The sequence below is a fragment of the Fistularia commersonii genome, chromosome 25 (assembly GCF_037954325.1).
Source record: "Fistularia commersonii isolate RoL2024-O1a breed Wild chromosome 25, RoL_Fcom_v1.0, whole genome shotgun sequence".
Taxonomy (NCBI): domain Eukaryota; kingdom Metazoa; phylum Chordata; class Actinopteri; order Syngnathiformes; family Fistulariidae; genus Fistularia; species Fistularia commersonii.
In genome coordinates, this window is record NC_141308.1 from 13,220,001 (window position 1) to 13,244,783 (window position 24,783).

The 24,783-nt window shown below is 43.5% G+C and overlaps 1 protein-coding gene across 2 annotated transcripts; it reads right to left on the bottom strand.

Moving 5' to 3' along the window:
- Positions 1–15: 15 nt before the first annotated feature.
- On the bottom strand, positions 16–23,500 carry xrn1 (5'-3' exoribonuclease 1). Of its 2 annotated transcripts, XR_015108670.1 has the most exons (43): positions 23,312–23,500; positions 21,892–22,124; positions 21,701–21,798; positions 21,521–21,630; positions 21,327–21,437; positions 20,008–20,093; positions 19,801–19,888; positions 19,528–19,696; positions 18,421–18,488; positions 18,199–18,336; positions 17,936–18,111; positions 16,909–16,998; positions 16,671–16,827; positions 16,472–16,591; positions 16,228–16,397; positions 15,068–15,185; positions 14,840–14,935; positions 14,574–14,677; positions 14,339–14,473; positions 14,096–14,258; positions 13,903–14,016; positions 13,713–13,811; positions 13,512–13,627; positions 13,274–13,420; positions 13,115–13,204; positions 12,902–13,037; positions 12,749–12,805; positions 12,515–12,647; positions 12,368–12,437; positions 12,083–12,272; positions 11,878–11,988; positions 11,308–11,391; positions 10,972–11,013; positions 10,787–10,873; positions 10,569–10,712; positions 10,369–10,504; positions 9,668–9,822; positions 9,480–9,593; positions 8,184–8,289; positions 7,812–7,993; positions 7,378–7,707; positions 5,860–5,972; positions 16–97 (listed from the first exon to the last, which is right to left on the bottom strand). XR_015108670.1 is itself a non-coding variant. In XM_086171943.1 (41 exons), exons 1-41 carry the CDS (start codon positions 23,384–23,386, stop codon positions 7,381–7,383), a joined length of 5,145 nt encoding a protein of 1,714 aa, XP_086028069.1. In that variant the 5' UTR covers positions 23,387–23,500; the 3' UTR covers positions 6,095–7,380. The 2 variants fall into 2 exon arrangements, 1 of the variants encoding a protein (XP_086028069.1); XM_086171943.1 differs by lacking the exons at positions 16–97; positions 5,860–5,972 and having other exon boundaries at positions 6,095–7,707.
- Positions 23,501–24,783: the final 1,283 nt, after the last annotated feature.

Below are 24,783 nucleotides of genomic sequence, written 5' to 3' on the forward strand. Positions count from 1 at the left end.
ATATTCTGGTTTTTGCTGGATTTCAGGGCTGCTGCTTTGGATGCTTTTCCCCTTGTGAGCTGTGTTTTTGACACAGAATCATCCGCCTTCCTCACGCCTGTAAAAACATAAATTGCATATACATGAATTATTACTTATGTATATGTGTATATATTCATATATATATATATATAAGTATTTATATATTTATATACACACAGGTTTGTATGTATGTATATGTATAACATTTATAGATGCCTACCTATATGCATAATAAATATTTTTAAAAGTATATACATATACACATATAATTATGTATGTATTCATCTACATATAAACGTATACATACAAAAATGAATATATACATACATATACATATAAACAAATATATTTATATATATTTGTATATATACAATATTTATAAATGTATGTATATATATATATTTATATAAATGTGTATGTATACATACATATATATTGATGTAGACATTTACATACATATGTATGAAAACATATCTAAATATATACACATATATGGGAATGTATGAGTATATATATGTTTGCACATATGTAAATGGAAATATCTGTATGTGTATATATGAATGTATATATGTATACATAAAAATATGTTAATATGTATATGTATATATATGTGTATATATAAATAAATAAGTGTGTATATATGCATATAAATTTTTATATATATACACATATATATTTGTATATATGGATAAGTGCCTGTCTGTATCTGTATATTTTGACATATTTATATATGTGTGTGTATATATGGAAATTAGTGTACTTATACAGATGTATGTGTGTATACACATGTTTTTATGTATGTATTTGTTCATATATGTATGGAATACAAATGTGAGTAAATATATATATACATATTATATATGCATTATATATACACATGACTGTATATGATTATGTGTATGTATACATGTTTATACATACTTAGCATATATGTGTATGTGTGTATATGTATACGTATGTATGAATGTACATGTTTGTATGTTTATATGTATGTATATAAATACATATATATTCATTCATTATGTATGTGTATGCATTTTTTGCATGCATGTGTATATATGCATATTTGTAAATTAGTATATCTACATATTTACATATGTGTAAATATATTAATGGATATCTATATGTATATGTATATTTTAATATAATCTATGTAGTAATTTGTATATATGTAAAACTATATGTACATGTATATATAAAATTATAGATTATGGGTGTGTGTTTACGAATGTGCATGTTGGAAGTATGTATGTATCTATATATTTGTAAGTGTGTGTCTATATATGTATGTATCCCTATATATGTATATAAGGATGTATATATATCTATAAGTGTATGCATATACTTACGTATATATGTATAAAACGTGTTTAAATAAACATTTGTATGAATGTGTATGTATGAATATATATATGTTTGTGTGTACATATGTATGAATATTTATGTTTATGTATTACGACGTATGTGCTTGTAATTATGTGTAAGTATATCTATTCATATATTTGTATGTGTAATTGTACGTAAATCTATACATTTGTATATATGTATGTACACACTCATGTGTATATATGAATTTGAAGGAAAATGTATGTTTATATTTATAAACTTTTGTACATATATTTATGTATGTCTGTATATATATATGTACAAATATATTTGTGTGTGTGTATATATATATATATATATATATATATACATATGTCATTAAATATATTTAGATTTTAATATATGTGTATAAAATGTGTATATGTATTAATCTGAGCATATATTTATATATATATGTATGTATATATATATATTTATGTATAAATTCGTGTGAATATTTATTTATTTAGTATGTGAATATCTGTATGTATTTATATAACTGTTCATGTGAATATACATGTAAATATGTATGTATTTGTTATATATGTGTATATATATTTCACCCAATTATCTATATGTATGTCTCTAGATTTTCGGCATAAATATAGCATGTTTTTATGTGTATACGTATGTCTATGGATATATGCGTATGTATGTACAAATATTTCATATATACATGGTATCTATGTTTATTGGTGTATATATATATGATTATAAATACATATATATGAAAATATGTCATGTATACATATGTACATATATATGTATGTATATATCTATGAATATAAGTATGTATTTCTGTATGTGTATACATGTACGTTATATATATGTATTTGTTAGTGCATGTATATATGTATGTGTGTACATATACTTATGTAAATATTTGTAAATATATATCCATACATAAATTGATTTATATAAAAGTGTCTAGAAATAAACATTTTTATAAATCTGTATATATAAATATATGTGTATGCTTGTGTGTATATATGTGTGAATACTCAGGTATATGTATTAAGCCGTATGTGCTTGTATTTATGTGTACATATATGTTTGTATATATGTGTATGTCTGTAAATCCATGTATATCTATACATTTGTCTGTATGTATGTATACATATGTAAGCATGTGTATATAAATGTGTACAATCTATACATGTACGTATGTATATGTGTATATATATATATAAATATATGTATATGTCTATATAGAAATAAATACAAATGAATGTTTTTAGATATAAATGTTATTTCTATATCTATGTGTACCTATGTATGTTGATGTACATAAGTGAATTTATGTATGTACATTTATGTATGTATGTATGTATCAATGTATGTATTTATGTACACATGAATATAGAATACATATACCCGTATGTCAACAATATACATATGTATATTATTGATGTATGTGAAAATGTTATATATATCTTAAATATTATGTATGTTAAGTATATGCAAATATATACACATATATTTGTATATTTATTACGTATCCAAAGGTATATTGTGTATGTACATAAATACATATATGTACGTAATTATGTATATATGTATGTAAAAAAAATATGCAATATAAATGTTTATATATGTATATGAATGTAAAATATAGACATGTATCTATGTATCGCCTATCTGTATGCATGAGTATATATCTATATTTATTATATAATTGTATTTATGCATGTATAAAAACGTATTATGTATGTATAAATATTTAATTGTTTTATGTTTACATGAATGTATATATGTGTATATATTTTCATGTGTATAGCATATATGTGTATGCATGTATTCATGTTTACATATATGTACGTATGTGTACATATGTGCATAAATGCACGTTTTTATTTTTATATATTTATACATATGTATATGTGAATATCTGTGTGTATAGTTACGTGTGTGTATGTGTACACAAGTATAGATGCATGTGTATACATGTGTATGTTTGTATGTATGTATATACATATGTATGCATGTAAATATATGTGTATGTAAATGTATGTTTATATATAATGCGTATATACATATGTATATATAGTTTTCTATTTATATGTATATATACATATATGTATGTTTGTGAACATTTGTGAATAAATATGTATGTAAATACTCACATTTAGATTGTCATGAATCTTAATGTAGATTCATGTATATCTGTATATATTTGTACAAATTTATTTGTGTATATATATCTATACATGTCATATCTGAATAAATATATTTATATGTTTATATGTGTATATATAAATCCAAGTATACATATATATATATGTATGTATGTACATTTATGTAAAAATGTAAGTGTATATATACATATATGTAGTTAGTGAATATATGTGTATATATTTATACAACTGAGCATATTTAGTTAGTGAATATATGTGTATATATCTATACGACTGAGCATCTACATATGTATGTATGTATATATGCATATAATTTTACATGTTTATAAGTGAATACATACATTTTTATGGATACTTGTGTGTATATATGTGCATATATGTAAACACGTTTTTATATATTTATATATTATATATAATTATTTATATACATGTGTCTATATTTATATACATATATATATAATACAATTACATATACAGAAATATATTTGTCTGTATACATATATATATATACACATATTAACATACATATGTGTACATGCGTGTATATATTCATCTATATATCTGTGTGGGTATATAAATGTGTTCATGTATGTATATGTGTTACATTTGTGTATATATATTTATATATATCTATATGTATGTATATAAATGTATGTATAAATATAGCATGTATGTGTGTATACATATATCTATGGATATATGTGTATCTATATGTAATATGTAAATGCAAATATTTTATATATACATAGGTATCAATGTTTATCGCGTATATACATATGATTATAAATACACATATACGAATATGTAATTATGTATACATATGTACATGCATACACACGTGTGTGTAGGAAGGAAGGTGGATATACTGTGTGTCCAGGAGACCAGGTGGAAAGGAAGTAAGGCTAGAAGCTTAGGAGCAGCTTTAAGTTGTACTATTATGGTACTGACAAGAAGAGAAATGGAGTAGCACTTACCTTGAAGGCAGAGTTTGTTAGGAATATTCTGGGGGTTTAAAGAAAGTCAGATAGACTTATGAGTCTGAAACTGGAAATTGAAGGTGTGATGCTCAGTGTTGTTAGCGGCTATGAACCACAGGTGGGATGTGAATCTGAAGAGAAGGAGAAGTTCTGGTATGAGTTAGATGAAGTGATGCAGAGTATTCCCAGTGGTAATTGGTGCAGACTTCAATGGACATGTTGGTGAAGGCAATAGAGGGGGTGAAGAAGTGATGGGCAGATTTGGTATCCAGGATAGGAATGCAGAGGGACAGATGGTGGTAGATTTTGTAAAAGGATGGAAATGGCTGTAGAGAACACCTTTTCCAGAAAAAACAGGAACATAGGGTAACTTATAAGAGCGGAGGTAGGAGCACGCAGGTAGACTACATTTTATATAGACGGGGTAACCTGAAAGAGATCAGTGACTGCAAAGTAGTTGTAGGTGAGAGTGTAGCCAGACAGCATAGGATGGTGGTTTGTAGGATGACTCTGGTGACAAGGAAGATGAAGAGGACAAAGGCAGAGCAGAGGACAAAATGGTGGAAGCTGAAAAGAGAGGAGTTGAGAAAGGCTCTGGGTGGTCAGGGAGAGCTTCCAGATGATCGGACAACTACAGCTAATATTATCAGGGAGACAGGTAGGAGAGTACTTGGTGTATCATGTAGAAGGAAAGTAGAAAAGGAGACTTGGTGGTGCAATGAGGAAGTGCGGGAGCGTATAAAGAAAAAGCAGTTAGCAAAGAAGAAGTGGGATACTGAGGGGACTGAAGAGAACGGACAGGAGTTCAGGGAGATACAAGGTAAGGTAAAGATAGAGGTAGCAAAGGGAAAACAAAGGGCGTACCATGACTTGTATGCTCGGTTGGACAGTAAGGAGGGTAAAGAGTGACCAGGATGGACAGGATCAGGAATGAGTCCATCAGAGGGACGGCACGTTAAATGTTTTGGAGAGAAGGTCAGAGATGGTTGGTTCATGGACAGAGGAGGGACAGTGGATACGTTGCTAGACGGATGCTGGAATTGGAGATGCCAAGAAGGAGGTCTCAAAGGCAGAAGATTTATGAACATAGTGAGAGGATATGAATGTATATACATGTACATATCTGTATTTGTATGCGTACATACGTATATATCTATATCTATGTTTGTGTATACATATATATATATATAAATTTATCATTTCTAAACTTGCATTGAACTTAGTTGTCATAGTGATTAGTTATTTTGTTTTTTGCTGGGTTTAATGCTTTGGCTGCTTATCCCCTCCTAAGATGTCTTTTTTTTCGAGTATACAAAACCATAAAATAATCTTGTCGGCTGTTGGTGGCGGTGATGTCATACCGATAAAAATTAATCCCGTGGACTTATTCATCCAAAAAGAGAACGGGTGTGCTTCGGTTTTACGAATCAGATTTTCAAAGCGTCGCCCTTCATACACCGCAGCCTTTTTTGTTCTGAAAAAACAGTAAAAAATTAATAAATCAAAGAAAAAATACTTTTATAACTTAAAAAAAAAAGTATAAATATTTTAAAAATAAACCCACAGCGCCGTTTATAAATCAAACTTCCATTCCAGAAAAACTTCTTCTCTTTTTTTAATTCAATCATTGCGCTGACAAGAGGAATGGAGACTCTTTGCAGCTTTAAAAACCATTGAGAAAAAAAAAAAAAAAAAAAAAAAAAAAAAATACAGGCGAAATTACATTCAAAATAAAGGATTAAAATAAAAAAAAAAAAAATTTTTAAAAAAATCACGGTGATGCATTTTTCTTCTGGTCATGGGACTCAAAGGACCAGAGATGGGAGTTGTAGGACACTTAAGAGACATTAAAATGAGAGGACTCGGCCTCCCGGGCCCCGAAACATCACGCCCTTCAGCGGCGTCCATGCTGGTGTGCTGGTGCGAGCCGACTAAAAAACTCATTTTTAAAAAGAAAGACAGAAAAAAAAAACTCCCCTTCAATTAGACTAGAGATATTTAAAATGCAGCAAAAGGATCGCCGGAATCACGGACAGTAAAAATTAAAACCGCAAAGCTTTCCCGACGCTTCATGCTCTTCACGTTCGCTTGTTTTTCCAAACAGTCTTTCTTGGTAAAATTTCATGCACGTAAATACAAAGCAGCGTCGCTAAAACGCCGATTCGGTCGACGCGCTTGAAAGGCAGTGTTTTTGCTTCACCGACTCCTTTTCCAGGGTGGGAGGGGGTTGATATTTGGTTGGAAAAAAACAAAAACAAAGCTCTAGTTTTGACAATTGGGCTTCTTTTCCGGTTTGCACAACGTCCGAAATGAAGAGTCGGGTGCAGCCTGGACCAGGAGCTAATCGTCCGTGTTAGCCAGCGGTGGATGCTCATCTCTGAGGCGAGTGTTGATCTTCTCTCCTTAAGAGTTCCTCAGGAACAACCCGAGGTCTGAGGAGCTTCCACCTGACTCCTGTTTCAGACCCGGCGTTGGGATTCCACCATCAACCCTGTTGTCTTCATTTCAAAATTAAACGTGAATGAAATATCCTGATCTCCGACTCCACGTCTTCTGGTCGACGGATTCCATCCCGAATTCCATTTGGGGGGGAAAAAAAAAAAAAAAAAAAAGATAACCGTGGAGAGCGGAGGGTTTGGAGCGCCGCCTCTGTTGGAGAAAAGGTCCCGGGGGATCTCCTGGGCGTCTTGGATCAGGGGTTTGGACCTGAAGGCCAGCTGGCGTGGAGAAGAACTTCTAACTTTCCTGCTCAGCAGAGCCGTTGGCAAAAACCGTCCAAAGTGACGGAACGCCACGTTGTTTCCTCCGGCGCTCTGCGAACCTCGGCCTGACGGGAACTGCTGACTCACACACACACACACACACACACACACACTAGCCTGTCAGTCGGTGACTTTAGCCGCCTCGAAGTTGACCGCCAGCTTCCTGTGCTTCCTGTGCTTCCTCTTGGAGGCGGAGCCGGCGGTTTGTCCTCGGCCCGGCGCGCTTTGCCGCTGGGGGTCGCAGGGCTCGGAGGCGGTCGCCGCGGCGACGCCGGACGCGGAGTTGGCGGGCTGCGGCGCGCACTGGTGGTCGGCGGGGGCTTGCGATTGGCCGGAGGGCTGGCTCTGGGTCTTCTGCGCCTGGTTCCGGGCTACGGCCTGGGCGGCGTTGTAGAACTCCCGGGTCTCCTGGTTCTTCTTGTTGGCGGAGACCCTCTTCTTCGTCACCTGGCGAGGGAAAAGAAAAGAAAAAGGCGTCACCTGCGCCGGGAGGAGGAAGGGGGGCCGGGCGGCGAGCGGCGAGCGGCGAGCGGCGAGCGGCGAGCTCACACCTGCAGCGGGATGAACTGGTTATGCGAGCCGATGGGCAGGCTGGTGGACGTCTGAGGACGGGCGGCGCCGGGGAAGGTCCCGCCCACGCCGTAGATCTGCTGGTTCTGGTGGTGCTGGGGGGGCAGGGGCATCCCCCACAGGGGCGGGGGGGCGAAGCCCTGCGGGGGCAGCAGCAGGCCGCCTGCAGGGGGAGGAGGAACAACCGTCGTTAACCCGACGGCCGGAAAACATCCCGAGCCGATGGATCTGAAGTCCTGGACGCGGAGGGTGAAGCATCTCCGGACCTTCTGGAGAGCGAGGCCGACGCCACGTCTCTGAAAGATGGCCGCCGCCGCCGTGCCGGAGATAAAAAATGGCGATGAAAGGCTCACCTGGCTGGTTGAAGACGGCGTTCATGGCGCCGATGGGCGGCGGGCGGACGGGAGCCATGGCGGGGTACAGCGGGGGCGGCAGCGGGAACCCCGAACCCACCGAGTTCTGCGGGGACCGAAACACGGGATGGGATGTTTTTCGGACGATAATCGAAACCAGATCGCCCGATAAATAAGAATAAGAACGACTTTGTTTATCCTGAAGGAAATTGTTGTGCCAGAGTTTCAAGTAAAACATAACAGTAATAAATAATAGAGGAAAATTGTATAAACAGTAAAAAAAAAAAAAAAAAAAAAGTGCACTTTCTTAAAAAAAAAAAAAGAAAAAAAAAGGAATGGATTCATCTCCACTCCTGATAGCTGCTTAAAAAATTTGCAACTTTAAACACATTTTCTGTCATTTTGTGATTCAAGATGGCACTGTTTACATGCACTGAGCATGGTTTTCCACATGAGACGCAACAAATTGGCCGAAATATGACAATTAATTTCGACAACAATTAAAAAAAAAAAAATTCTGGTGACGAGACTTTGCACTGACTTATTTGGTGAAAAATAAAAAAAATAAATGTATCTGCAAATGCAGTGTAGAGACGTGATAATTTTGATGGCATCTACAGATATTAACCCTCAATCAACCTCACTCAGCCCTTTACTGGACTGTTTATAAAATGAATTTGCATTTTCATTTCACCATATTTTTGACAGTTATTTTTTCTTCTTAGGCTAGAATATAGCTATTTCATCACAAAAAAACATGTTCAAATACTGCAAAAAAAATGCGAAAGAACGATAAATCGCGAGAACCGAATTACAACAAAAAAAAAAAGCTAACGCACAAGTTGAGTCGACAAAACAGCGCTGATGATCATATTCTGGGGTTGTGGTTTGGTGAATTGTTGAAGCAGTTTGCTAATTTGTTTTTAGCAATTGGAAAATATTTGTAATATTCCTAAATAGTTAGAAGGATCCGGGCCTGTTTTTTTTCTTTTTTTTTTTCACCACCCGTCTGTGCTACACTTCTGGGACCGTGGACCCCGAAGCAAAAAAAAAACATAAAATCAAATATTAATAAAAAAATATATAATCGGTGGAATCTGAGCCACGGAGAGGAAAGTTGGTCTTGCGACGGATCCAGCTGGTAGCAGACGCTTCCTCGGGAATTAAAAACAGCTTTCAGAAAAATAATACCAGGTCTCTTTTAGTGTTGTGCTGGTTTATGATGCAGGCGAGCTTGATAATGAGCCGCGCGCACACAAACACACACACACACACACACACACACGGAGTACATACCAGTCTTTGCAAGGCGAAGAAGGCAGCTTTCTCTTTGGCGTCGTTTTCCGACTGACACTGCGGCCCGTGGACGGCCAGGCCGTTGGAGAGCTTCACCTGACACACCACCTGACCCTGTGTGTTGGCGTGAGCGGGATTCAGATCGCGAGCGTAAACACACACACACAGGTTACAAACATGTCGGCTACCTGTCTGTAGCTGTAGCTGAACTCTGGCGGGGCCATGCCCAGGCCCACGCACACACACGCCAGCTCCGACACCTTGCTGCTCACGAGTGTGTTGGGGAGGGCGGCGGGGGAAGCTAACCCGGCCGGGTCGCCGTTGGTGGCGTTCATCTTTGCGGCTGGAAGGAGAGAGAAAATAACCCTGTTACGTGCAGAGTAGATACAGAAATACCTCGACCATCCAACTCAGTTTGCTCGTGCATCAAATTAAATTTCCCCTTTGAAATGAATTTAAATGCTATTAATCCGTTCCAGCCCGCTGGTTTTGTTGTGTTTTTAGATAAAGTTGTTGCTCTATCCTACACTTATCTGACTGGCTACACACTTATTTGTTAAATGTAACATTGCTACATATTATGCCTACTAATAATAACAATAATTTAACCTTTATTAATCTTTCTCAGCAAGAAACCATCATGTATGAACCATGAGCAGCGGGCTGCCGGCCTCACACACACACACACACACACCTCGGGTGTGTTTTCCCATGATTTTCTCTGGGCTAGCTAGCGGCGGGCGGCGCATCCCAGTATTTTAAACATCACGGCACAGACAGCGGGGCCGTGTCGGGGTCTCGCGCTCAATCTGGGGTCGAATCACAAAGCGAAAAAACAAAAACCACTGGGCGTAATCTCAAAATAGACCCGCGCGAAGGCCTCGGCTACCTAGCTTCTTGGACGACCTCCTCCGGTTCTGCTTCTGGTCGGCGGCGGGGGACGGGTTCGCCGCCTCCTGGGACGAGACGCCCTCTCTTCCCGGGGCGTCGATCTTCAGCATCTCCTTCAGGACCAGGGTCCCCTTCTGCAACGCGAGGGGTTTTTAATCCCAACGGCCAGGAGTAAAGGGAGCGAACATCAACACTGACCATGGCGAAGGACTGCGGCGAAAGCGGCCCGTCCGTTTGGCTGGCCGGTGCTTGCGAGGGGGCGGAGGGAGGGGGAAGAGGACTCTGCTGGCCCCCTTTGGAGATCTTGAGACTGGCGAAGAGGTCCTCAAACTCGCTGGCCGCCTGAGATGCGGAGAAAAAGCGACACGCTCGAAATGATGCGGGGAGGAGCTGACGGGAGGAGGGAGAGCCTGTACCTGAACCTGATTGGCTGCGTTCTGCGAGGGGAAAATGGAGGCGGCGTCTTCGTTCTTCTTCAGAAGTCTGATGACACTGGACAGATCCTGCAAAAATGCATCCAACACGTGCACGAGTTAAACCTCCAGCCAAGACCACGTCTCCTCGTGCACACCTGGGTCCTGTTCTTTGTGTTAGTGCTCACTTTGTTGGAGGCTGCGTGCTGGTTCCTCCCCTGCTGGGCCTCCTACGACAAGAAATGACCAAATAATAATCATTTAAATGTATATAAAAAAATAATAAAAAAATAAATAAAATACATAGAAAAATCAAGGTGATAATCCAAATAAATTTCAATTAAAATATATATATAAAAAAAATTAAAAAAAAAGAATGAGCTTAATGGAGAATGAGTAAAAATTAATTAAAAAAAATGAGATAAATCAAAATAAAATCCTCCGGTGGCTGTCAATGTCGGACTGGTGAATCAGCTGGAGTTTTGGTTTAAGCGTTAATTTTAACACATTTTCCCGACACCTACCTGTGTGTGCCAGTGGGCGGGGGGTTTGTGTGGAGGCGCCGCGTTCTTCAGACTCTCCCACACTTTGAGGTACTCGTCTTTACTCTGCAGAGCCACAAGAGTTTGGGAATATTCATATCTACAACCGTATTTATAATAATGTTTACACTCTTCCTATCGGCGAGTATCAAAATTCACCGCGGACAGCAAAATAGGAATTTAACTGTACATGGAAACGCGTTTCTACACTGTACATGTGACAATAAACATTGTAAATCTTGAATCTACCGGGGCTAAAGCGAGCAACGGTCCCCGGCTGATCATGAACTTTCAAGAATTATCTTAAAATAATAAAATGACGTGGGTTAAATAAGAGGGGAGGGGCCTTGGTTTTCGTTTTCCTGTGATTCAAATTGTAAACTTACTTCACAGTGTGTGTGTGTGAGTGAGTGTGTGTGTGTGCAAGTGTTATTTGCAGTCCTTATGTCCTCTATTGTAAGTCGCTTTTGATAAAAGCGTCTGCCAAATGTAATGTAATGTGTGTGTGTGTGTGTGTGTGTGTGAGATGTGATCCTCTGAAGGTGTGGTGACCTTAGCCTGCTGCCTCTGGACGGGTCCCTTGGAGGGGGAGCTCCGACTGCCCTGCGCCGCCGCCGCCGCCGCCGCCATCTTCGCTCCGCCATGTTTGTTGTTGTTGTTGTGCTTGGGGTTTGACGTGCAGACGGGAGTTGCGGTGAACATCAGGGTTCAGAATGTGGAGATATAAAAAGAAGCGGCGCACAATCCGCCACCTGACCTGCGTGGCGATGAAGGGCGAGCGCGGCGAGTGGTTGAGGCCGGACGCGGGGCGCTGCGAGCCGAAGTTGGCGGCGGGCTGAGGTTTGACGATGGCGGTGAGTTTGTGGGAGGTGTGATCCACGCGGGCGCCGTGGGAGAGGTTGACCAGAGCGCAGGGCGGGAGGCGGTAGCAGCGTGGCGAAGAACACCTGAGGAGGGGCGGAGCCACAACGTGTCACTGCGAGCTTGAGGGTTTTAGCCCCGCCCACGTGGCGTCACCACGGCGACGGCACGCTCAAGTCACCTGATATTCAAACCTCCGGCGAACTCCTCATCGAACAGCACCTCGTAGAGGACCTCCGCCTCCCGCTCCGCTGGGGGGGGGCGCAAACACACCGTTAGCGTGGGGTCAATGGCGGCGACGTGGTAACCATGGCAACTGGCGCCACACCTCCTTTAATGCCAATGACGGTCCCTCGGAGGCCCAGCGGGACGGTGAAGCTCTCCCGGACGTTGATGACCCGGTCGAACAGGCGGTACTCCGCGTCGGCGTCCGCCACCACACCCTGCTGCTGCTCCAGCGGCTACACACACACACACACACACACACACACACACACGGGTTTACTTCAGGACCTTCTTGAGGAGAACGCAGCTGTGGTTTCCATTCAAGAGCTGGACTGACCCTGAAGAGGAGATGGGGCTTGACCGTCACCCGGACCTTCTTGGTGCTCTTCTTCTCCTACAAGGACCACAGCGGCATGAAGCAGGATTCTGGCTGTGTGTGTGTGTGTGTGCGTGCGTGTGCGTGTGTGTGTGTGTGTGTGTGTGTGTGTGCCTTAGACTTCTCCACCGCCTCCTCGATCCTCTCCACGATAGCGGAGTCCAGCACCTGCAGGTCACATGACGCCCTGCTGATGGAGCTGACCGGGTGGCCTTTCAACCAGGACGTTATCTCCGCTACCTTCTCCGCCCTGGAGGATTATTGATGGGACAGTTAACGCGTGGGCTCCGATCGCTCCACGTGTCTGTGCGCGGGCGTGCGTCTGACCCGTTCTGGTCCTCCCCCGGCCAGATGTCGTCCTCGTAGAAAACGTCGTCGTGGCTGTTCCTCGACACCGTCTCGAACACCTCGGAAAATCTGAGAAAGGGCGAATGAGTGTCTCGTCGGGCGAAAAGCGTCGCGGCCGGGTTCCCGCCCGGTCCTCACCGCTCCAGGTACTCCAGCAGCAGCTCCTCCACGGCGGCCGAGTACAGCCACTCCTTTTCCGTTCTCTTGGTGTATCCGGGAACCTCCTCGTTCTTCTTGTTGAACTTGAGGTTGAGGCCGACGTTGGCTCTCTGCTCCCCGCAGGGGCTGGACGCCGCGGGAGGGGAGGGACGTTCGGATCAGCGGCGAATTTACAAACGGGTCTATTTCTTAAAGCGCGTTTAAGGAAAACACCCACTTCTTCTTGGATCCTCGGCCGATGAAGAGGCTCCCGGAGAAGCGGGACACCAGGTAGCTGGTGATGCCCAGGCGAGACGCCAGCACGTATCCCGGGCTGTACTTCACGCAGTATTTCTAGGATGCGGCAGCAGAAACCCGGGCGGGGGATCAGACGCGGAGGCGGGGTTAAATCAACGGTGGCGTTTTCCGCGTCTCTTACGTGCTGGTTCTGGATCAGCGCCTCCAGCTGCGGCTCGTGGGGGACGTTGAAGACCACTCGGACCCGGCCGTCCTTGATGACGTCGCTGGAGTCCTGGACCTGGAGCAGAGGTTTGCGCGGGGGTGGGGGGGTTAGCGGCGGCGGCGGCGGCGCGCTGATAAGATGAATGAGCGGAGACGTGGCGAGGTACCTCTCCCATGGCGGCGTAGTACGGGTTCCCCACCATGAAGACGGTTGTTCCTGGAGGGAAGAGCTCCTCCAAGCTCTTGAAGCAGGTCAGCGAGGAGTAGAAGGCCTTGATGTCCTGAGAGGAGCGGAAACGTGGAAGGTCAGGAAGGTCTCCGCCCGAGGAAAGCCGGGCTGAGCCGCCAGCGTCCTCCTACCTTCACCACCGTCTGGAGGGCGAAGGGCAGGACCTGCTTGGCCCACTGCTTCTCCAGCTCCACGGCGCCGCTGGCTTTGGGGACGTACTTCCTGCCCGTCAGCAGCTGGCCGTACAGAACCACCGCCGTCTCGCCGACCACGATGCCTTTCCTCTTGGTGTAGCTGCCGGAATCAAACGGGTCGCGGTGAAGCGCGAGACGACGGACGGCGGAGTCGAGCCCGGGGGAGAAAAGCCCACTCACTGCTCCGTCATTCCCTGGACGTCCTTCACCCACTCCTTCTGCTCCTTGTCGGAGAGGCAGGTGACCCTGGAGGGCGGCGGCGTGGAGGGACGGTCATAGAGCCTCTGGACGCCCGGGGGTTCCTCCAGAGAGAACCTGCCGGCGACAGAAGAGGAAAAAAACACGGTGATGATCGGAGCTCTGGCTCGCCGTGGTAATGGATGAAGACCAGCATCTGAGGCGGCTTCGCCCTGACCTGGTGTCTCCGTCACACACGGCCACGACGCGAGCCTCCTCCAGATGCGGCCAGTTGACGAACACGGATCTTCCCAGCACCTGCGCCGCCACATCGTCGCACACCTGGCGAAGCCGAGGGGAGGGAAACAACCCGAGGATGTTAGGCTTTCACGCGAAATAGTCAATTCTGATTGGAGGAGGCGGGTGCTGGGGCTAGCGCCGACGTGACGAGTGGATCGTATTTGACAGAGGAGAAGGTAGCGGACACGTGAGGGTGGAGCTCACCGCCTCCGCCTCCTGGCCGGGGAGGATCTCCAGCATCATGTTCTCGCCTCGGCTGCTCTGCTGGAACACCACCACGCCGCTCTTCTTCAAGGCAAACTGAGGTTGACAGAGTAGCATGTTAGCGGCTACTTCCAGCAGCATCTGCACGCCTGACACTGAGACACACACCTAAAAACCAACAGTGTGTGTGTGTGTGTGTGTGTGTGTGTGTGATGTGCACCACCCTACCTTGTGTCTAATGTGCTGCAGGGTGGGGAAGCCGCAGAAGTACAGCGCCGAGCGGTCGACCCGCCGGCTGATGTGGTCCAGACCCACCTGCCAGGCGTCCATGGGGATGTGGGCTTTCCTTAAAACGAAAAAACAAAAAACACGGGGCGGCGTTGACCACCTTGCTGTTGCCATAGCGACCAATCCGCTCGCCACGGTGGCGGGAACGTGGACGGACGAGGCCTCGGAAGAGTCGCTCAGAGCCGGTTTGATGGTTTTAAAGAGAGGAGAGGCTGCACTTCGTCCAGAAATGACATTTAGCCATGAAAAGTTACATTTAGCATCGTAGCATTTAGCATGTAGCCTGTAAGTTACGTTAAGGACAGAGCGGCAAATTAAAAACACAACCTCCTCATTTCCGGACTTTAAGCCGCCACTTTTTTCACTGCAGCTTAAACAACGGCTAATTCATGGATTTTTTTGAGCTTCGCGCCGCCGAAACATTTAGTCTCGTCACATCGGACCGATGAAATGACCGTGAAATTCTGAGGCCGTTCAATTCCGACAGCGAAGACGACGACTTTCGCTTGTTTTAGTGCGCAGGAGGAAGAGCGAGATGGACTGAGAGAACGGATAGAGGGATGGAAAATGGACGGACGGACTTTTCCTTGTCTCGTTTATTATTCATCCTTTTTTAATCAGCCGTGTTACAGACACTGTTTAGAAAAAGTAGGAATTTGATGTATTTAATTAAAAGTTAAATAAATGTTTCTGTGTATATATCTCATGTTACACCTGTGGCTTATTGACATATATATATATTTACACATATTTATTTAGTTATTTTTAACCGGTGTGGCTAATATTCAGGTGCGCTCAGCAGCCCGGAAAAAACAGTCCACCTAATAAAACAAGTTTCTTTATCAACATTCTCCTCTATAACGTATTACCATTTGTTTATACGGGACTTACACGTTTTTTAATTTAAAAACAAGTAACAAAATGGGCTGTTTAGAACGGCTTGATAGCGTTTCAAGTCATTCGAATGGGGAAATTGAATTTGACGTACGAGCAAATCGAGTTACGAGCTCGGTCGCGGATCAACTGAACTCCTGAGTCAAGGTATTATTGTGTAACTAAGTACGACGTGTGTGTGTGTGTGTGTGTGTGTTTGTGCCTACCTGACGTGGCAGTGGACGATATTCGGGAAGAGATGGGGCAGCCTGGAGTCGTAAGCGAAGTCGGCTTCGCCGTCGTGCGTGTAGAGCGCGCACTCCGTATGGCGGTTCCTGGCCTTCTCCTCGGCCGCCAGCCTCTGGTTGCACGGCTCCATGGCGGCCAGAAGACACCGCTGCCGACGCGCCACGGTGTGTGAAAACTCTGCAGCTTGTGTGTGTGTGTGCGTGCGTGGGTGTGTGTGTGTACCTCATCGATGAAGGGGATCAGCACCACGGCTTCCCATTCCTGCTGTTTGCCGTTCAGGTCGGTCTTGAAGTCGGTGGGGTAATACTCGATGATGGAGGAGAACTCGCTGGTCATCAGGGGCTGAAACACGGCGAGAACATTCGCTGCACCTTCTGCTGATCCCCAAACCCGTGTTTCATTCTTTTCGACCGCTTTTTACCCGGTAGCAGTCGGGCAGGAGCTCCATGCTGGCGGCGGGCAGGACGGCCAGCAGCTGCTGGAAGGGCATGAAGGGCTTCCCAAGGTCGAAGGTCAACCTCAACCACGATACGTTCCTGATGTCGGACAGGAAGGGCGCGTAGTGGTAGGGGTAGTACCTGCGGACGGGGGGGGGGGGTTTTAAACGCATCCCGGGGAGCGTGGAGAGCGACAGGGACGGCGGAGAGCGACGTTCTCACCAGCTCCAGGACGGAACCCCGTGGTAGTAGTAGTGCAGGATCCACTGGATCCCCTCCACGTAACATCGCGCCTGCTGGGCCAGGAACTCGCTGCGGGAGGAGGGACGGGAAAAGGATCCGGAGTAAATTATCGCTTGAAGAGTGGGAGCCGTGTTCGGCCGGGACTCACAGAGGAAGCGACAGGGGGATTCAAATAAATCAGGCGTGTCCAAAGTCCGGCCCGCGGGCCGAATGTGGCCCGTGTTCAAATGTACAACGGCCCGTAGACGCTGTCATAACATCAAGAGTAACATGGAATTCCGTACTGCAGCCGTTTTCTTTTTTTGTTAATTTTCTTTTTTTTTATGAGGCGGTTTCGGTGGTCAAAGAGTACAATCTACCTCCAAGCATGGAGCTAAGTATGCTAAAGTTAGCTTTCCAGAAAAACAACTCATTGTTTGAGAATTAAAATCCAAACCACGAAACCAGCAGAACGAGTTCATCTAAAAGCAGTGACATTTAGCTTTGTAACACAGCAGCTCGTGAACATCATTTTTAACATCTATGCAAATGCGTACGTAACATTTTGGATTTGAATGAGTAATAAATTCAGAGTTGTTTAACATTAAGGAGTCGTTACATTTATTTTATGTTACATTTATACTGTCACCATTATATTAGGCCCTTTAAGGGCAGCCATTATATGCTGATGTGGCCCTCGCTGAAAATGAGTTTGATAAGTTTAATCTTTCCGAAAGGTTTCATTTCTCCAGATAAGACTTTTCCCTCATTTTATGTGGTATTCAAACATAAAAGAGAGCGATTCGGGTAAAAACTTTGTGTTAAGACGGGAAAATGATGCCAATTTAGATAGTAATTTCAAGAAATAGTTCATTTGCATTTAATGTTAACGGTTTGAAGAATGTCAAGCTGAAAGGTCGGCCCTCAGACCTTCCAATAACACCACATAAGGCCCTCAAAACATTTGGAAGCTACACGTTCATGTGTGTGTGTGTGTGTGTGTGTGTGTGTTGTTGTTCCCACTCACTCTGAAACCACGTCCACGCCGATCTTGCTCATGTAGTACGTGCGCTTGTACTGCCTGAACTCCGTTTCGAACAGGTCGTCCTCTTCTTCTTCCTCCTCCTCTGCTTTCCCTCCTCCTCCTCCTCCTCCTCCTCCTCCAGCCTCTCGCGACGACGAGGTCAGGCAGGACGCGGGATCCTGCGTACACACACACACACACACACACACTCGATGTAATCTTGTGTGTGTGTGTGTGACTCCAGCCGAGCGTGGCTGCGGCGTCACCTCCTCCTTGTCGGGTCCTCCTCCGGCCGCCTCCTTCTCCGCCGCCAGACCCGCCGCCTCGTTCAGGTATTTGTTCCCCACTTTGCTCTCGAACCACTTCAGGTCCACGAACACCTCGCCGAAATGCTCCCTGTCGAACTGGAGGAGGACAGCGGGCCGCCGCCGATTTCAGTTTCGGCGTGGGAAACCGATGAAAGGAGGCCGGACGCGGCGGCGACTCACCTCGGAGAGTTTCTCCAGGTATTTCTCGAAGTTCCTGAGATTGAGGTGGCCGTTCTCGTTCAGATAACCTGAGGTGGAAATGGATTTTTTTTTTTTTTAAGATGGATAGGAGGCCTTTCTGCCTTCCTGCTCACGGGGAAGATAAAGGTGATTAATCGAAATATGCTGCTCGAAAAAATAAACACAGTCACATTTGTGTGAAATCAAAGTGTCCACTTAGGAAGTAACACCGATTGATTTTGTCTTGTTTTAAAGACACGACATCCACGTTGGATCAGCATGGAGTGTGTTTTTACACTTTCATTTGGAGTCCAGGCCTCCATGGGTTCAAATATTTGATTTCCATTGATCGTTGGCGTGTGATTTTGTTGTCGGCACTTTCAACTGTGTCAAGAACAAAGCATTGGATAAGAATATTTCATTCATTCACATCTAAGACGTGTTATTTTAGCGCTCCTTGTATTTTGAGCGGTGTAAGAATAAGAATAACTTTATTTATCCCGAAGGAAATTGTTTTGCCAGAGTTTCAAGTAAAACATAACAATAATAAATAATAGTAGGAAATTGTATAAACAGTAAAAAAAGGGGGGGAGAACAAGAAATACAAATAAAACTATAAAGTGTCTAAGTAACAAGTCAAGGCTATAAAGTGTCTTAAGGTCTTAAATACAAAGATTTTGAGATTCCCTGCGGCTGAAGGGAGAAAAGAAGAAGCAAATAGAATTTTAAAAAAAAGGTAGAAAATTTAGGAAAAAGAGACACTAAAGTGAGGAGAAACTCTGGCAGGTTTTTAAATCAAAATCAAATATAAATCAAATATATCAAAGTGGCACTCAAAGACATCAAAGAAATTGAAAACCGAATTCACAATAAAGGATCTAAAGGTGGGTCAAGAAAAATTCCCAAATTTTCAAAACATTTCAACATTTCTTTTTGGGAAAATGACTTTGATAAAAGCACGTGAACGCTTAGAAAAACCACTGACTGGATCGCGAATCGGCCGAACGGGCGAAATCTGAGAGGGACTGGAAAATGAAAGCGAAACCGAACGGAGGACCGTCCGAGACCGCGACACCTCCCGCGTGGTCCGGACGGCGCCCGGCTCACCGCCGAGGCTGGGCAGGACGCTGACGTAGGTCTTGTAGAGCAGCGGCAGCGCGTCGTGGTTGATGTGCAGGTTCGGCAGGTGAGGGATGAAATCGTTTCCCACCAGGAAGCCCATCAGGATCCAGTCGTCTATTATCCGCTCCAGGTCGTAGTCGGAGCCCAGGTGATTCTGGAGGGCGGGGACACACACACACACACACACACCCACGGAGACGGTCGGACGCCAGTGCAAACACACACACCGTCTTGTTCATCCTGAATTTTGTGTCTCACCCTGAGAGCCGAGAACTCGTAGTCGATGTATTCCCTCATCAGAGAAAGGTGGAGCAGGTGGAACGTCGTCTCTTCCGGGGCCGTAATCCTAGGCCACACACACACACACACACACACACACACACACACACACACACACACACGGAAGGTTCAGACTGGGAGCGTTGATGCAGAAGCAGGAAGTGGAGAAAGCAGGCGACCCCGCACCTTTTCTGGGACTTCTTCCCTCCGAAGCGGACCTCCTCGCGGAGCAGGGAGAAGTTTGGCTCGTGGCTCGTCAAACCCAGCATGATCTACAGCGTGTGACGGGAAAATTGAATAATAAATGAGAATAATAATAAGAGCAATTTTATTTATCCCGAAGGAAATTGTTGTGCCGGAGTTTCAAGTAAAACATAACAATAATAGATAATAGTAGGAAGGAGGGAGAACAAGAAATGCAAATAAAATATAAAGTGTCAAAGTTCTTAAAGGTCTTAAAAAGTACAAAGATTTGAATAATAAAGAATACAGCGGTCCCTTAAGATACCAATTTGTTCCAGAAGTGGGTTTTTTTTGTATCTTAAATGAATGTTTCCCATTTAAAATAACAGAAAACGAATAAAATTTGTCAATTCTCACTTTCTTCTTTCTCCTCAGAAGCAATTGTTGCATAGATGTCTCTTTTTGCGAAATAGTAAGAACAACCTTTATAGCATTTATAGATGACTTTTGTTTTAGGAAAACCTTTCCTGGATGCAACGCGATTATATTTACGTGCAATCTCGGTCACGCGTACACCACGTCCGTGCTTCGCCGTTATTTCCCGCTTCATTTCCATAGAAATTAGTTTAAATACACAAAAAAAAAGCGCAAAGATTTAAAAGAGATAGGAACGTCGCACCAGATGAGCGTTCCGTACCAACGCCTCGGACCTACTCGCGCTTCGAATAGAACAGCGGTTTTATACGCACATTCACCGAACCCTTCTTTATTGGAAGAATAAAATGTGATTTATTTTCAAATTCCAGTCATTGGGTTTTGTTTTCCCGGTGCACAAAATGAACCGAGTGTCAACGTCACTGACGTGTTCAAAGGACAAAACCAGCAAATCATGATTTTCACACAAAAACAAAGAGATGATAATGAACAGGAAGGAATAAAGGGGGTGTTCCCTTTGTTTTGCCGGTGCTAGGCTAGCATGCTAATCATGCAGTTAGGACGCCGACTCCCATCACGCTTTGTCATACATGGGAGTCCATATTGTACATAGTCGTCCGACCGCTTACTTTTTTTGCTTAACATAATCAGTATGAAAGGATTAAAATATTAAGAGTCTCCTGTCTATTGATTCGTGGATATCTTGCTATCTTCCGTGTGTTTATATTTAATCTTGGGGTCGAGTGTGTGTGTGTTGAACCCCTGTTGAACTCACCGGGGTTCCATCGAACCCTGGTTAAAAACCGCGGTTATATAAAGGGATTCGTATCTTAAGGTCGTGTGGTTCTATCCGGAAGATGGCGAGCGGCGGCGTCAGGAAAGCGTACCAGGTCGGCGTCCAGGCCGTACAGACAGTGTCGGGTGTTGGGGTCGTGACCCGGCCTGCCGTTCTCGGAGCGGATGAACTCCATGATCTTGTGTTCTCCTTCTCCGGGTGTCTGATGGGGTGGAGAAGACACACTTAGGAGGAGCGTCGGAAGAGGAAGAGGACACACACACACACACACACACACACACACACCTCGTGACCGGACAGGTAGACTTTGACATTCTGCCAGAGCTTGTCGGTGGAGAGCTTGTTGTGGACGAAGTACTCCAGCTGCTGCTGGAGTCTGGCCATGAATTCGGTTCCTGCAACCAAGACGGGCGACGCTCAGACGAGGGTTCGGGTACCGAGACGTGTCAAAGGTCGGATCCCTACCCGGGGTGATGCAGTTTGAGTCGAAGCGGGCTTCCGTGGGGAGCACCTCGCCCTTCTCCAGAGCTTTTTTGATCTTCTCCTCAGCTTCCTTGGCGGACCTGGACACACACATCCGAGATTAATACACAAACGCCCAACGGGGAAAACTTGAATTATCTGGAAAACGAACACGGAGGAGCCTGCCGTCGTACCTGAACCTCCGTCCTCTCTGCTGGTTCATCTTCGCCCTCGGCGCCACGCCGTCCACGGCCATGAAGAACACCTTGCGCGGCTTGATGATCCTGAAGAGGACCTCCAGGTAGTGGAAAATGTCCGCGAAAATCTTCTCCTCTGAGATGCGGAAGTGGACGTCCTCGTCGTTCGGGTGGGAACACTGATGGATGATTCCGTTCATGTCCAGGTAGAGGTTGTCAAACTCGGGAATCTGAAGGTTAAAAAAATGAAAGAGATGGTGTTTCTTTGTTTTGTATCAGCCGTCACTCAAGAACACCACCTGTGACTCGAATATTTCCAGGTATCGTAACAACACGCAATAAAAACAACCCGAATCTGACGCGCGTTCGTGTTTACAACTATTTCAAATGAGCTTCCAAACATGTCGCGGTAAATAATTTCATGATCGGCCATTGAGTTCCCTCGGGAGTCGAAGCGACACATCCGAGCCTCTCCGGAAGACGGGTAACAGTCGCTTATTTCTAAAATAACTTTTGCAGTAGGTTTTTTTTCTCAATATGTGCAAAGTCATGTGTTTGCAACAAACAAGGAGCAGCGAATCAGACGGGCTGGCTTCCTTTCCTTTTCATACAAAGAACCTACTTTTGTGCAACAAGGAGGTGAGAGAGTTTTATTATACTTTAGCAGCCTGTTTCTTTTCTGCTGAAGACACACACACACACACACACACACACACACACACACACTGTCTTTTCCTAGGATTTCCTTACGCAACTATAGACAACACCAGCTGATGAAACAGCAACCCAGAGCACTGAAACGCCCGCCCACATCTCTCTCTCTCTCTCTCTCTCACACACACACACACACACACACACACACACACACACACACACACACACACACACAACTAAATCACAAAAGTCCCTTCCTGTGCAGCTAAAACATAAAGGCTAACCAGGTATAGTTAGCTAAACAACCCCCCCCCAAAAAAGTAAGCTAAAAACTACAGTTGTTGCAACACACGAAAGGGGCCGACATTATTTAAACTACTAACCCTATTTTCACCTCTTTTCAACCGTTTTTCACCTTCTTGTAACAATGACTAGCCTGAACGTTTTTGGGGTTTATTGTTATTGAGAAAGTTCCTTCGTACAAAGACTGTTTGTGTGAGTGACATCCACAGCGACCTGTTAGCTTGGGATCGTAATATCACATGAAGAGCAAAAAAATATATAAAAATAAATCCGATCGGTGTGTGCTTTGATGTTGACATCATCGGACGTCCCTTCCAAACGGGCGGTCATGGTTAGCTATCCGCGCCGAATCAAAGTTCTCCGGCCCGGGTTGAATTAGCTATGATAGCCCGCTCCGGTAAGCTAACACCACCGCTCGATGCTAACGGCGGTGCTAACGCTTTTTTTTTTTCCCCCTCACCTGATGTTCCTTGACAACCTCGCTGAGACACGGGTAGCGCTCGGAGATCCATCGGTAGAATTTCGGGACTCCCATTTTTTCGCCGCCAAATCCAAAATCCACAAGCCCTAAATCTCGGTCCGGGCTGAGAGGAGACGTTTGGAGAGAATATACGCGTACGGATGATGGGTCCGGACGACCTCGGGTTTGTTTCCAGCGGCCTGTAAAAGCAGCTAGTTGTCCGTGGTCCGGCACGCAAATCCTTCCCCCGCTTGTTTCCCTCACTTCCGGTTAGGAGCTTTTCCGCCCGTCAGTCATAATAAAAGAAACAGGACACGTATAAACATGTTTATTTTGTAGATTTTTCATAAAAATCAACACGTTTAAGCTTTTGTTAAATTAACCAAGCATCTGTTTGAACAACCCATGTTTTATTGTTTTTAAGTTTGTTTTTTTTTTCCTTTGGGTTTTTCCCTTCAGGGGTCGCCAGAGCAAATTTACCTTTTAAAATATATAAGCTTTATTGAGCTGGATTTGGGAAATTTGTTTCTTACAGCGGCGAAATTGTTAAAATTTTTTAAAATAAAATAGGAATATAAATGGAGAGACATTAGAAAACATGCACGAATAAATAGCTAAGAAACTTTCTCCGTAGGGGAAATTTCTTTGCCACAGCAGCGTAACAGTTATGTCAAAAATAAGAAAAATAAAATATGAATATAAATAGGGAGACACTCGAAGACAGAAAGACATCCAAGCATAAAGATAAAATAAACGTATTGAACCCCATAGGCCATTTTTTTTTGTTACAGCAGTGTAACAATTATGTCAACAATTAGAAAAATTAAAATATGAATATAAACTGAGAGATATTAGGAGACATGCACAAATAAAGACAAGAAACTCTATTGATTCCTGTAGCTGAAATTTCTTTGTTACAGCAGCATAACAGTTATATGAAAAATGATCAAAATAAAATGTGAATATAAATAGGGAGACATTAGGAGACAGAAGATAGAAAGACACCGACACATAAAGATAAAATAAATGCTAATGAATCCCGTAGGCAAAATTTCTTTGTTACAGCAGCCCAACAGTTATGTCAAAAATTAGAAAAATAATATGATAAAAATATGAATATATGAATAATATGAAATGAAATATGAATATAAATAGGGAGACATTAGGAGACAGAAGATAGAAAGACATCCACACATCGAGATAAAATAAATGTTTTTGAACCCCGTAGGGAAAATTTCTTTGTTACAGCAGCGTAACAGTTATGTGGAAAATTAGAAAAATTAAAATATGAATATAAATAGGGAGAAATTAGAAGATGGAAAGACATCCGCGAATAAAGTAAAAAGGACGTTATTGAACCCCATAGGTGATTTTTTTTTTGGTTACAGCAGTGTAACAGTTATGTCAAAATTTAGAAAAATTAAAAATATGAATATAAATAAAGAGACATTACAAAGACAGATGATAGAAAG

Coding starts and splice junctions, on each gene's coding strand:
- xrn1 (XM_086171943.1), bottom strand. CDS start 23,386: ATGGGAGTCCCGAAATTCTACCGATGGATCTCCGAGCGCTACCCGTGT. Junction 21,631..21,700: donor CTCAAACTGCATCACCCCGG/GTAGGGATCCGA, acceptor TCTTGGTTGCAG/GAACCGAATTCATGGCCAGA. Junction 18,489..19,527: donor CGTCCTGCCCAGCCTCGGCG/GTGAGCCGGGCG, acceptor TTTCCACCTCAG/GTTATCTGAACGAGAACGGC.